The sequence below is a fragment of the Anopheles arabiensis genome, chromosome 2 (assembly GCF_016920715.1).
Source record: "Anopheles arabiensis isolate DONGOLA chromosome 2, AaraD3, whole genome shotgun sequence".
NCBI classification, from domain to species: Eukaryota; Metazoa; Arthropoda; class Insecta; order Diptera; family Culicidae; genus Anopheles; species Anopheles arabiensis.
Window position 1 is genome coordinate 94,245,743 of NC_053517.1, and position 14,572 is coordinate 94,260,314.

At 40.9% G+C, this 14,572-nt stretch overlaps 1 protein-coding gene across 2 annotated transcripts in view; it reads left to right on the forward strand.

The window, feature by feature from the left end:
• Nucleotides 1-14,572, forward strand: part of LOC120893894 — a 63,305-nt gene that overhangs the window by 12,834 nt on the left and 35,899 nt on the right. Inside the window, exons 2-3 of one of the 2 annotated variants that reach the window (XM_040296083.1) lie at nt 5,309-5,493; nt 5,764-5,991. In XM_040296083.1, coding sequence (XP_040152017.1) covers nt 5,917-5,991 — 75 coding nt within the window. In that variant the 5' untranslated portion in view covers nt 5,309-5,493; nt 5,764-5,916. Of the gene's footprint in view, nt 1-5,308; nt 5,992-14,572 lie in introns of both variants that reach the window. The other variant, XM_040296082.1, reaches the window with a different exon arrangement.

Consider the following 14,572-nt stretch of genomic DNA (forward strand, 5'->3'; position numbering starts at 1 on the left):
AAAAGAAAAGAAAAGAAAAGAAAAGAAAAGAAAAGAAAAGAAAAGAAAAAGAAAAGAAAAAGAAAAGAAAAGAAAAGAAAAGAAAAGAAAAGAAAAGAAAAGAAAAGAAAAGAAAAGAAAAGAAAAGAAAAGAAAAGAAAAGAAAAGAAAAGAAAAGAAAAGAAAAGAAAAGAAAAGAAAAGAAAAGAAAAGAAAAGAAAAGAAAAGAAAAGAAAAGAAAAGAAAAGAAAAGAAAAGAAAAGAAAAGAAAAGAAAAGAAAACAATTATCTTGCACAAGAAATTACAATTATCTTGCGAGCTGACGACTGTACCTTGGGACCCAAACCTAATTATTTCTTTTTAATGTTTATATACATATTGGTATATCTATCTCTCTATCTATCTGTCTTTATTCAAAATATCTGTACCATATCCAAAACTCAAAATGCCATATGCCAATTACAATCCAGTTAGACAAAAAAAAAATCGTTTAAAATCGCTAAAACAAATGAAACATTTTTCATTAAAGTGTAATCAAACATTGCATTTCATCCAGAACACAAACACCGAGCTAACCTTTTAGCTGCCCAGTCCCACTCAAACGAACACTCACTCACACACCTCCGGATTGTTTGAATTCCATTTTACACGACGGGCAGGAAAGCATATTATAATACCAACAGCCTTTAAGCGGATACTTAAACAAACTGCACCAACTCTCTCTCTCTCTCTGCCATCAAAGCCTCCCAAAAAAAATATAAACACACACATTCACTGGTATATCAAATATTGCCAACGCCGGTACGGTTGATTGTTTGCTGCCCTGGAGCCTCCGTCAACCGTCGGGTTACAAGCCAACGATCCATAAAAGCGTTCCTTACCAACCACCCAGCACGACGGCCCAGACGACGGCAACGGTAACGCGGGACATCTGTTCGCGATGCGCTTTCGCACATGTTCGCGAACCGCGTGGGAAGAGGAAGAAAAGTTGTTTCCTCTGTCTGATGGGACTCTGTTGCTGTTCTGTTGCTGCTGGTACCGGCGTTGCCGTGCGTGTGTCACTCGTGGGCTAAGGAGCATTCTTTTACGGTGTCACGGTTGAGCTGGGGCTGTAATTGATATAAGCTTTCAATTACAAGCTATCACGGCATTGGAAACGATGGCGACCCGTAACGGTAACGTTCTACGAGCAAGTGAGCAAGCGTCGCCACAATATGATAGCTTCGAGTTAAAGTCCAATTGAAACTTTCTCCACCTGCTCAAGACGCTCCGTGAGTTTGTGTGATTTAAAGAAAAACAATTTATTGCTACCGAAACCAAACAAACAACTCGCGCTGTTCTAAGCCAAAGCAACAACAAATACTCTCATACAAACAACTACCAGCCGGAGAGACATTAGATCCTCATTAGATGTTCATTGTGGCAGCTGTTTGTTCAAACGTGTGATAGTGTTTTTCACCCTTAGCTGTAGCAATTATCTCCGTTCCGGCCGATTGTGTGGTACGGTACGGCACGCGCGTGAGGCCGTAGTCTGCCCCCGGTCTATCATAATGCGCTTTTGCACGCGCTCCTTGGGACGGGCGCAAATGTTACTAATGGGCTACATTTAGACCGATCCTCTCCCAGGCGCACACGAACACGTTCCAGTTTTGTATTGATTTGTTCCATGTAGCAATGTGCTTGTGTATGTGCGTGTGTGCTATTGAGGGAAGGGAAAAGGGGCATTTTTTACATCAACAGCAACATGCAGACAGCAACAGCTGATGGATTGCTGGTGGGTGGAAAGAACAAGATTATCGGATGATTATTCTGAATGCATGGGACGCACTACAATACAGTAGGACGTTTATGAATGAAACATGATTGTCAGTTGTATGTGATATGATGTAGATGTAGCGCGCGTGTTCAGCGACAATAGTTGCATTTGAACGACATTTAAAAATATTTATGAGTAAACTCGGAGACAAAATTAGTGATTTTTCTAAATATTTAATTCAGGTGACGCAAAGAGTCTGCTGCCTGCCAGCCATGTTAAGCAACCATACGATGGAAAATAATCATTAAAATCAATTGCTCACTTTAAGGCTTCTTAGAAAAATTGCATATGAATCAGACATGATCATTTGTCGATAAAGCAACCAATTTACAATTGAACGATCGAATGAATTAATAAATGTTAACTATACTATTGTACGCCAATGCATTGCTATCGTGTCATTATGAAACGCACGCTACATATTTTAATATTGACCTATACAACTTGTGTCTGTTACACTACTCGCACATAGTGCAACAGACACAATTTGTAAAGGTCAATCTCGCAGTTCAGCAATCGAAACTACAAGGAATTATGAATGATTAAACCAATTATGAACGATTTAAAATAATGTGTTACAAACAATAGTGTAATTAAAGGCGTGTTTAAAATCAACGCAATAACATTTGAATGGTTTAATTATACCTGTCACATGCTGAGCATATGTCACTGACAAAACAATAGAAAATGAATAATAGGCAATACTCAGAATGGGAGCAATACTTCGAACGCAAAATTACCCGAAGCATTAAGCTTCATACAATAAAACTGTTAGTTAAGTACCAAGAACTTATACAAGAAAAAGAGATATTTTTTCGAGCCTATGCATTTTCCATTATTTATACTTTAAAGTGACACATATATTATTGATTAGTTTTACGCGGTTTGACAACGTTATATTAATCAAAAGCTAGATTATTAAATAGCAAAATTTATCATATCTTGTTGTGCAAAAACTACCTTCAGCATATTTTTTTTTAGATAATTGAAATCCGATAGCAAACTAACAGCACTTCTCCTGACAAGGAAATACAACATATACAACAGATTGAATACGTGTCATGTTAATGGAAAGATAAAGCCTACCTGGAAACAGGATATAACATTTCCTGTGAATTGTATTTTCCATTACGCTTCTCAGTGAAGAACTTATCTGTCCCTCGCAAAACTACAACAAGCACCAACAGGGGCAGTAGTTCCCAGTGTCGGTTGAGGCGGCAAATCTCGAGCCGCGGTATACTATTTCAATGCTTGTTGCCATCCACCAAAACGCGTACTATTTTCAGCCTTATGGGAACAATCAAACGGGTGTGTATGATCTAAACAGAGAAAAAGGAGCAGAACTGTACCGCAAAAACACTTGCTCGAAACCCATCCAAATGCTGCAAATTTACACGTCCCAGCGATGCAGTTGGTGGCTTCCTTTTGCATATGCGCCATTGCATCATCCGGTGTAAACATTTCAACTCTCTGTTGCGCATTCCCACCATGGCCCAGGCCTTCTTGCGGCGAGAACGTACGGGAGTGTTAAGGTTTAAGCGTTCGGAGATGGTACTTCAAAGATAGTGTACACACGCTGCAAGGTTGGGATGCAACCCGCTGGCGATGTTTGGAGAGAAAATTCGCTTGAAAACTATTTGGCATCGTCCAATGAGCAGGAAGCTGTAATGAGCATGCAAACGATACGGTGCGTGTGCGTTAGCTGCACCGTACCGTATTTCTATGCGATGTTTGTTTATCCACGCAAACACGCATATTGAAAGAGGTCCGCAAGTATTACACTGCAGCACTTGCAGTCCTTACAGTGAGCTGCAGCAAAGGTAATATGGCACAGCACATCAAACCACAATCCCACACAAGAGGGCTGTAACAATCATAAGTTTATTGAATAGGCACTTTAAGGTCCTGCATTGTACGGTTTCCAACCCAAACAGGAGGGCTTGGGCATGTGGTATGAAGTTTTTAAACAACCCCTTTTCAACAGTTTCGTTTCATCAGTTCCGGGAAAATCTGAACATTTTGGCTCCGGCTTGCCTCCCTTTGGTATGCTTCATCGAAAAGCACCCGAACTCCGCACCATGGCTTGCAGTGCCGCCGGGCAGGCAGAATAAATCTTTAAACTTTGCTAACGACCATTTTACGTACAGTTGTGCCAAGTGCCTGCCAAGCCAACCGAGCAACCACATGTAGGTAGGATGAAGTTTTTATTTCGGTAGTTAACATACGGAAGTAATCGTTTTTTTGTTGTATGTATAAAATTGGATGCTTCTGTTGGCACCTCACTGGAATGGAATTGTTTTAAGCTGTCAAAAAAATAAAACTAAAGTACTTCAACAAACTGGGAAAAGAAAACAGAGCAGCGCGGCAGGGCAAGTTATTTCATGTGGTTCTCTTTGGGAGGCCAACGCAAAAAGAATTGGTGGAGCTTGCAAAGAGTTATCCGAGCAATGCAAAGCACGTGAATCTGGGTTCGGAAACGTTCCAAAAAGGAATGACAAAAACAGCCTCTCGAAAGGTATGAGCAAATGGGTTTTGTTTTTGTTTATTTTTTCTTTAATGTCCGGCTTTTGAACAGCCCACAAGAAGATGGAATTTTTGGTACGCCAAAATGGGAAGCTTGAGTGAGATGAGTTTCGCGTCAAGACAAGAGAAGTACGGTATGAGTTAACGGCAAAATGGAGTTATTCTGCTCAGTTGTGGATGTAAACGTCCCCTCAAAAATGCTCGTAAATTGTACGTTATTACAACCACCGACTATTCAGAACTGTGGTGGATGTTATCCAGCAAAAATAGCAAACATAAGGTGGCAAATGCTTTTTGTATTTTTCATTGCATGTAGGCTTGGATTACATCAAACAAGATTGCAAATATCAAAGACAGGTCTTAACAGTGAAGCAAAACAGTGTAGTAAATGGTTTAAAAAAGGAAAATATTCTACACCAAAAGCCGATGTAGCCAATATCCGTTTTGCTATTGCTATTTGCTAGCTGCTATTGAGCGGGAAATAAATCTATTGAAAAGCTATTTTGATGTTACTTTTAGCTAGAGAGTCGATGTTTGAATCTTAGTCTAAGGTTTAAGTGTAAGCTCCTACTTATTTAAATTAAACAAATAATAAAATTAGTAACGTACGGCAATGTAGAAAATACAAATTTTATGAAATCTCTTGAATTGTCTTGAACTATTCATTAACATTAGCGGAATTAGATTGTTGATATTAGTTTCAATAGGTTTACATCAATTTCAAACTTAAGTAATATGATATAAGTAAAATCCAATTCAAAACAATTAGCATCCTTGAAGTATTTAGTATTCTTGTTGGATTTCATTATTTTGCTTTATGGGATTGCTTTAAGCAAAGACTGCAAGTAAGAGATGTCTATTTTGGTATACAAAATATTATAATACGATACGAGTTTGAAGCATTTTTTTATACATTGTATTCTCATGCTAAAGAACGTTTAACTAATTCGCTTATACCCCTCTCTTCGCTTATCTTTTCTCACCAATAGGTTCGATGCGACAGTTGCATGCTAGCCTTAACCGCGGCGCGTTCTAAGCAACAGTTGAATATTTATAAAGCCAACCTTCGAGCGTCTGGCAAAGCAAAACATTTGCCACCCACCCTTGCACGTCCATGTAAAACGATGGGTACCGGCGAATGGAAAAATCCACCGGTGTGCCGGAAAGCGTAAAAGTATACCCCGAACCCAAATGGTAGTATGTTTAATGTCGGCGGAATTCCAGCGCACGGTGTAGTTTTGAGTGCGTTTGTTTTAACTTCCACCGCCAACATCGCCAACACCAACGTCGCCCTGTTTCGGGGCACATTTTTAAAGGTCATTTCGTAGGCCGTCTCTCGGAGGAAATTTTAGTCTGCCAAGTAGCAGTTTGTGCGAGAGAGAGAGAGAGGAAAAAAGAACTACATAACCGCACGGAAAACTAACCCATTGATGGTGCTTTTAAGTAAACAGCTTTAGATCGAGTGTGGGTGAAAGTGTTTTTGTGTGCTTTTATATTGTGTGAGGAAGTTGAAATTGCAAAAGGTAAATCGAACACGGTCAGTGCGTGTGTGTGTGTGTAACTTGGCTGTACGGAGGCGTACGGGAAACAATACAAAATGGCCATCCTGCATTCTTGCTGCCTTTGGCGAAGCGTTCGCCGGGGAAGCTTTGCGAGCGTCATCTACACACTGGTAAGTATGGGCAGATTGATTTACTATTTGAGTTTAATTAATTTAAAGCAATTTGGTATTGAATTATATGGTAAATACATTTGAAAATGTATCAAAAATATCTTTATTTGAGTTAAATTATTACCCAAATTTTCTTACCAAAACTCAATTCAATCAGACGACGTTGAACGTTCGCTTCTTAAAGCTGTCCACCAATACATGATTTACCACAACTGCCTAACCTTTCGCTCTCAATTCAATCATCACGTTTTACTACCGCGTCTCGACTACGCGTCTAAAGGACTCAATCTTTCCACCGTGGTCCACCATAAGCTCCACCCGACAGTGCGGCGAATAAATCACTCCTAATCGATGACACGAACATTGTCAGCGGTGGATAGATCGATGAAGTTCGCTCTTCCCACTACCACGACAAAACGGACACAGGGAAGGGCATTGATGACCGGCAACAAAAAAAAATGGACGACCGCAAACCGTGGCCCAGCACGATTGACACGTTTATTAATAGCTATCAGCGCTCTAATTGGCCCCTAATAGCGTTGGCAACATGCAGCCCATAATGGCAAACCCGGCTGGTGGGGCAGTTGGTTACTTAAATTATCGCACACACACACACACAAAGTTCGAGTGACCAAGAGGCTGTCCGAACGGTACCAGAAGGATGTAGGAGGTGAAGACTTGACGCAATCTTTTCCGTTTTGCAGTTTACGCGGGCAAACAGTTCGACAAGCCTAGCCGAAAATGTCACCGTTTTCTTTTGATGTTTGTAGATTTACAAATACCGGGAAGATGAGAACACAGTCCTCGTAGTACAATAGCAAAAAGAATATAAATTCAAATTTAAGGCACAATTTTGTGTGGCGTTAGGAATGGTAAAGAACGCGTCCGGTGCTATTTTTAACTATTTTAACACCGGCCGAGCTCTAAGAAGTCGTTTGAAAACAAACGTACTTCTGCGAAGTAAAGCTAGGCCAAACATATTGGGACGGATTAGTACACTAGGTCGATGCTTGGAACCAAGAGAAGTAAAAAGCACTGAAAAGACATGAAATGTTTAATGTAACCAAAATGAATTATTAAACTCTTGGCTTCTTTAACATAATCTTTGACACACATTTCATGAACATTAAACATCAAAAATAGATGTATAGAAGCGAAATAGCCTTTAAAGTATCGAAATGCTCAGTTTGCGCGTTTTGTGCAAAAGTAAGCATTATATTGCATACCTTTAGGCGTTTACTCTTGCTCTCATGCCTATTAACCGTAGCGTTAATGGTTTGAGTAATAACTTATTTAATATTACTCATAAGCAATCACCAATTATGACTGTGGTTAGCTAAAATTCCATTCTTGAAATCCCCCTAGAGCTGCGTCGAAAAGGTAATTTGTTTCACAATGACCACCACCATTAAAGTGACGGTTGATGAAATTAAATCAAACCGTACCTGCTAAACGTACCAGCGACCAGTCGAAAAATTGGAACACACCCAGGGGAGAGGCTATGCAGAGGGAAAATTGTTTCTCCGTACATTCCACCGTACGGTTCACGTCCAAGCAACAAAAAAAAACGACACAAAAATCAATCAATCATTAATCATTACGTTTCCGTTGATCGTTTCTTCAAACGGAACGCTGGCCAGTGGGATTTTCTTTTCTTTGCGCTCACCAATTTCGCTGAGACGGGGAACACATTTTGCTGACCTCATTGGGGAATTTGGTGCACTGTATGTGAGCAGTGTGTATGTGTGGGTGTGTGTGTGTACGTTTTTGCAAAGGTTTAAGGAGCGCTGGCACAGATTCCGCGTGAAAATGAACCAAGGACAGTAAATTTTTGCTGTCACCCTTGTGGAAGCGCAGAAAAACCCGGACACTCGCTGGTACCGACCGGAAGCGGGGGCCGGTTTTAGGGGGAGAAGCTCGGAGTGCTTAGGGGATTGGAGGGTAACCTGATTTTCTTTGCAACCTAAATTCTATAGCCCCATTCCGCCACTGTCCGCCACGCAGGTCAATAGCGGTGGGATTAGGGGACATCCTGCCCGAAACTGTTGTTGTGCCCTCCTCCCCAAGTGGCCACCCTAATCCGGGAGCGTTTCCGTCCGTTCCCTGGCGATAATTATTATCCGTCCGTTCCGTCGAAAACTGTGCCACCGCTCCAGAAGAGCGAAAAAGAACCGGGATAAGCAGTGCAGGCCACTCAGGATCGACCAGGATTTGCCTGGATGACATATGGGCGTTGCGAAGGACCTCGGGAAGATTAAATTGCAGCGACAGAGTGGGAGCGAAACTGTACACGAAAAAGATCTCTCAATCCCAACCAGCGGAGGGGGGAGGATTAGCCATGGGAAGCAGTAGAAGAAGAAGCTTCATACATGTTTTAGCGAAAACCATGGTTCGGCACCATTATTTCGCTCGGCGTTGGACGCTGCTTCAGATTTTGTTTGTTTCGAGTGTTTGAGGAGTTTGACGCTAGTGGGAAGGCTACCCGGCTCCTGTTACCCGAGCAGGTGGTCGCGCACGGTTCAAGTGTTATCAGAGACTTGCTCCGGGAAGAGAATCTGACCGTGCATTCAAATCACGGCGCACCCATCCCAAGCCAAAGCCACCTCAACACACCACGACCACTTCAAAATAACTACTGTGAAAATCCATTCAGCAAAGAAAAACAGGAAGTCGCTGCGGTAATGGAATGCTTTGTTAACTGTTCAAGTGGGCCCAGCCCCTTATTATTGGTGCCGTCCACTACAATCACTCACTTCAGTGGACTTGCTTCGGTTTGGGTCCGGTGCGCTCCTGTGCGCTCGTCCCACGGCAGTTGCTCCCGGGGTGCAGCCCGGGTGTATCCGGCGTGCCAAACAACAATGCAGCACATCGACTTCTGTTCCTGATTGTCCGTTGAATGGACGCTTTCGAGCGAAAACACATTCACACACACACACACACACATATTAGAAATAGTTGTGTGTGTGTAGGGAGTAGTGCGGTACGGAAAGCAAAATAATAGGGATCAGTTCCACAAAAGGAATTTGTGTAGTCCAATAGCAAGAAAAGCGCCGATGGACAGCGGTATTGCAAACGGTGAAGGTCATGTTTTACAATGGATAATGTTGCCATTATGCTATCGTTATGCTAAGGAGAGCAAACTAATCCCACACATTATGTATTGTTGCACAATGGGGTTGCACAATGCTCGGCACGTACATGTTGTGTTGGCCTCTTGTGCAGTTGACAGTTTCGTTTGGGATAATGTTTTGCTGCTTTTTTGCGTTGCGAGAATGTTAATACCGTTTTCCGCAGTATTCCCGGTATCTTTTCATGTTTTTTACACAGTTATTAGAGCATAATTGGGCATAGACTGAGACAAAGACTTGTTTGTACACATTCAAGGACGTTATACAGGGTTTCCCATAATTTATTAGTTGATTCCCATCAATTTTTGGTGGGTTCCCATATTTTTTTGGTGCGTTCCCACGATTTTTTGGTCGTTTCCCAGAATTTGTTGGTCCAATTGTGTTGATATCCAATCGGAAAATACCAAAAAATTATGGGAACGAACCAAAAATCTATGGGATACGACCAAAAAATCGTGGAAACTGACCAATAAATTGTGGGAAACCTTGTAATGTTTTTAAAGTATGATTTGAGTTCCTTATTCCTACAGCTTTATCTTAGATGAACACTTTGTAGATTTACATTATTGTTTTACCAATATTTTACCAACACTAATCGTCAGAGCTGATTATAATGTAAGAGGTAATTATAGTTTTATGTTGCCAAACTATCGACTGCCACTATTACCCAATGATAGACTCACTTCATGATGATTGTTCGCTTATTGGCAGAGAGTTTAAAATTAAACTGTGATATGTGCTTTGCTCACTATTTTCCCAGAAATGTCTACTTAAATTTCCTCGTTACAGGGTTTACCAGCATAATAAACAACTGTCCACTTGTTTATAACAATAGTCGTTTTGAATAGACACCGCTGTCTACCACTTGCTCACACGTCAGATGGTGTAAGCTACTCTGTCCAATTTAATAACACAATAGTTATTTTCAATCGCACAGCTGTCAGAATCGGAATCTAGGCTATATCTTTATTATGTACATGTACATGTACCCTTATCTTTCTATATAGCGTAGTTTATAATACGCAGGTTAGTTCTTCGAATGAAGCTTTAACACTGCAGGGCCATTAATTAAAGCAATTTGAGCACTCGATCGTGGGCGGTAAACAAAAATTGCAAGTTCGTATAAATATTGCCTAATGTTTACGCTTGCAAATCAAATCAAAAACAAACTGCTACCTTAAAACCACGGCAGTCATTCAACATAGTTAAAAATACTGAAAGCATTACATCAAAAGAACGTGATTATCTTCGGAAATCGAAAGGTAAGTTAGTATTAAATGCGGGAATCGTGATTATCCTTTGGTAACGATTTGAATATGTGTTTTAGGCATGTTAGAACAAGCGATAGTTCCGTGGAGTAATGACGAAGAAGAGCAGCCAACAACTTCCAAACGTAGAGCTACATCGCTGGAAGACCGAAAAAGGGTTGTTGCTGCTTATGAACGGGGCCAAACGGTGCCAAACATATGCGAGATGTTTGGATTGAACCGTTTTACGGTATACAGCATCTTGCGCAAAGTGAGATTAACCGGTGTAGTGGAAGCTAGAAAACGTGGTGGGACTAAACCCAAGAAGCTGTCGAACGATGTAATTGACAGCATTAAACGTTGGATTGACCAGGATTGCACGATATCACTACGGAAAATGCAGCAAAAATTGGAGCAGGAACATAACATACAGGCCAGCATAACCACCATAACACGAGCGATAGAAGGATTTCATTATTCTTTCAAACTTGAATAGACACCCAGAGAGAAGAAATGCTCCTTCTAACATTGAAGAAAGGCGAAAATATGCCGTGGAGTTTATGTCGCTTCCTCGTGAATATAGCGAGAGAAATATCATCTACATAGATGAAGTAGGCATGAACGTAAGCATGCGTGCAACAATGGGGCGTTCGGCAGTCGGCAAACCTGCAGTGGTAGTAGTACCACAGCTTCGGAGCCGCAATATTTCCATCGTTTGTGCTATGGCTAGACATGGTATTGTGCATTATGTAGCCAAAACAACTGCGATTGAGCGGGTTTCCTTTAAGGATTTTATTTTACAACTGAAAGGCAAATTGGAAGAAGTTGGAATTTTTGAACCGGTATTGGTAATGGATAATGTGGCATTTCATAAATGCAATGAAGTCAAGGAATGCATTACCCAACACATTAACGCTAGATTGCTGTATCTTCCGCCTTACTCTCCATTTCTCAACCCAATTGAGAATATGTTTAGTAAGTGGAAGAACATTGTGCGACGTGCTAATCCGGAAAACGAGAATGATCTGATGACAGCCATTGAAAATGGTGCTTCTCTAATAACATTCCAAGATTGCGAGGGCTACGTCCGCAACATGTGGGAATATATCAATAGAAGTTTAAGTGGAGAACAAATATTAGATTAATTTTAGATTTGTTATGCACATGTTTTTTATGTAACCTCCTACACACCAATATGATTGGGTTATCTGTGAACTACGAAACAATCTGTGAAACTTTTACGTTAACAATTATTATGAATTACTAATGCTACACTATTGTTATGTTCCTATTCGTATTTTGTTATTCTAATTGCGTTACCATTATGTTACCATGAATTTATTTTGAATAAAAAGATGCACAGCATTGCATTAAAAAAAACATGTACCTTAAGCTCATTGACTAGTACACCTCTGCAGCCCTTTCGTTGAAGCAAGTAGCCTAATGAGAAAAGGCAAAGGCAAAGCGCCAGATGACGGCATGGGGCTGATCATTCAGCAGAGAACCGATCGACTGCATGGTGTTAGTGTGTTACTGGTGCACATCAGGATCTTCCAGCACGAACCTACAACGAAAGACGCTTGGGTGAATAACCCGGCAAACAGGTACTTCGTAATCGATGCATTGAGTCTCAATTTATTCTAATTATTGCTGCTTCGCGGAGAAGTGTGCATTTAGCTGGCTTGCTGGAATGCTGGTTGTTGATCGGGGTTCACCATTTCACGCGTGTATAGTTATGCGCGTCATGTTCACGCTCATGTGCGTGAGGAAAATCTATTGTTTCTCACCGGGCCGGAGAAGCTTCAGGCAAACCAATTCAGGTGTGTGTGTGTGTGAGTTACAAGCGACGCTACTCGATCGGAAAGCCATTAGTGAGTATGGGAAAACTAGCGTGCCACAAAGAGAGAGGAGAGAAATTTCCATCACACCTTCTGCGGGTCTTAATCAATGCATCGATTACGAAGTACCTGTTTGCCGGGTTATTCACCCAAGCGTCTTTCGTTGTAGGTTCGTGCTGGAAGATCCTGATGTGCACCAGTAACACACTAACACCATGCAGTCGATCGGTTCTCTGCTGAATGATCAGCCCCATGCCGTCATCTGGCGCTTTGCCTTTGCCTTTTCTCATTAGGCTACTTGCTTCAACGAAAGGGCTGCAGAGGTGTACTAGTCAATGAGCTTAAGGTACATGTTTTTTTTAATGCAATGCTGTGCATCTTTTTATTCAAAATAAATTCATGGTAACATAATGGTAACGCAATTAGAATAACAAAATACGAATAGGAACATAACAATAGTGTAGCATTAGTAATTCATAATAATTGTTAACGTAAAAGTTTCACAGATTGTTTCGTAGTTCACAGATAACCCAATCATATTGGTGTGTAGGAGGTTACATAAAAAACATGTGCATAACAAATCTAAAATTAATCTAATATTTGTTCTCCACTTAAACTTCTATTGATATATTCCCACATGTTGCGGACGTAGCCCTCGCAATCTTGGAATGTTATTAGAGAAGCACCATTTTCAATGGCTGTCATCAGATCATTCTCGTTTTCCGGATTAGCACGTCGCACAATGTTCTTCCACTTACTAAACATATTCTCAATTGGGTTGAGAAATGGAGAGTAAGGCGGAAGATACAGCAATCTAGCGTTAATGTGTTGGGTAATGCATTCCTTGACTTCATTGCATTTATGAAATGCCACATTATCCATTACCAATACCGGTTCAAAAATTCCAACTTCTTCCAATTTGCCTTTCAGTTGTAAAATAAAATCCTTAAAGGAAACCCGCTCAATCGCAGTTGTTTTGGCTACATAATGCACAATACCATGTCTAGCCATAGCACAAACGATGGAAATATTGCGGCTCCGAAGCTGTGGTACTACTACCACTGCAGGTTTGCCGACTGCCGAACGCCCCATTGTTGCACGCATGCTTACGTTCATGCCTACTTCATCTATGTAGATGATATTTCTCTCGCTATATTCACGAGGAAGCGACATAAACTCCACGGCATATTTTCGCCTTTCTTCAATGTTAGAAGGAGCATTTCTTCTCTCTGGGTGTCTATTCAAGTTTGAAAGAATAATGAAATCCTTCTATCGCTCGTGTTATGGTGGTTATGCTGGCCTGTATGTTATGTTCCTGCTCCAATTTTTGCTGCATTTTCCGTAGTGATATCGTGCAATCCTGGTCAATCCAACGTTTAATGCTGTCAATTACATCGTTCGACAGCTTCTTGGGTTTAGTCCCACCACGTTTTCTAGCTTCCACTACACCGGTTAATCTCACTTTGCGCAAGATGCTGTATACCGTAAAACGGTTCAATCCAAACATCTCGCATATGTTTGGCACCGTTTGGCCCCGTTCATAAGCAGCAACAACCCTTTTCGGTCTTCCAGCGATGTAGCTCTACGTTTGGAAGTTGTTGGCTGCTCTTCTTCGTCATTACTCCACGGAACTATCGCTTGTTCTAACATGCCTAAAACACATATTCAAATCGTTACCAAAGGATAATCACGATTCCCGCATTTAATACTAACTTACCTTTCGATTTCCGAAGATAATCACGTTCTTTTGATGTAATGCTTTCAGTATTTTTAACTATGTTGAATGACTGCCGTGGTTTTAAGGTAGCAGTTTGTTTTTGATTTGATTTGCAAGCGTAAACATTAGGCAATATTTATACGAACTTGCAATTTTTGTTTACCGCCCACGATCGAGTGCTCAAATTGCTTTAATTAATGGCCCTGCAGTGTTAAAGCTTCATTCGAAGAACTAACCTGCGTATTATAAACTACGCTATATAGAAAGATAAGGGTACATGTACATGTACATAATAAAGATATAGCCTAGATTCCGATTCTGACAGCTGTGCGATTGAAAATAACTATTGTGTTATTAAATTGGACAGAGTAGCTTACACCATCTGACGTGTGAGCAAGTGGTAGACAGCGGTGTCTATTCAAAACGACTATTGTTATAAACAAGTGGACAGTTGTTTATTATGCTGGTAAACCCTGTATCTTCGGTACCCGTTTTCGAAGGGCATTTGCGGCCAGTTGTGACAGGCTTGTAAAGCTCCACCTTCAGTTGATTGCAACTAAAACCACTATATGATCTTCTCGGCAGCAACATGTCCATGCTAGGTGCAGACTACATCTGCTCTTTCATGAACCAATCATTGAACGAGCAAGT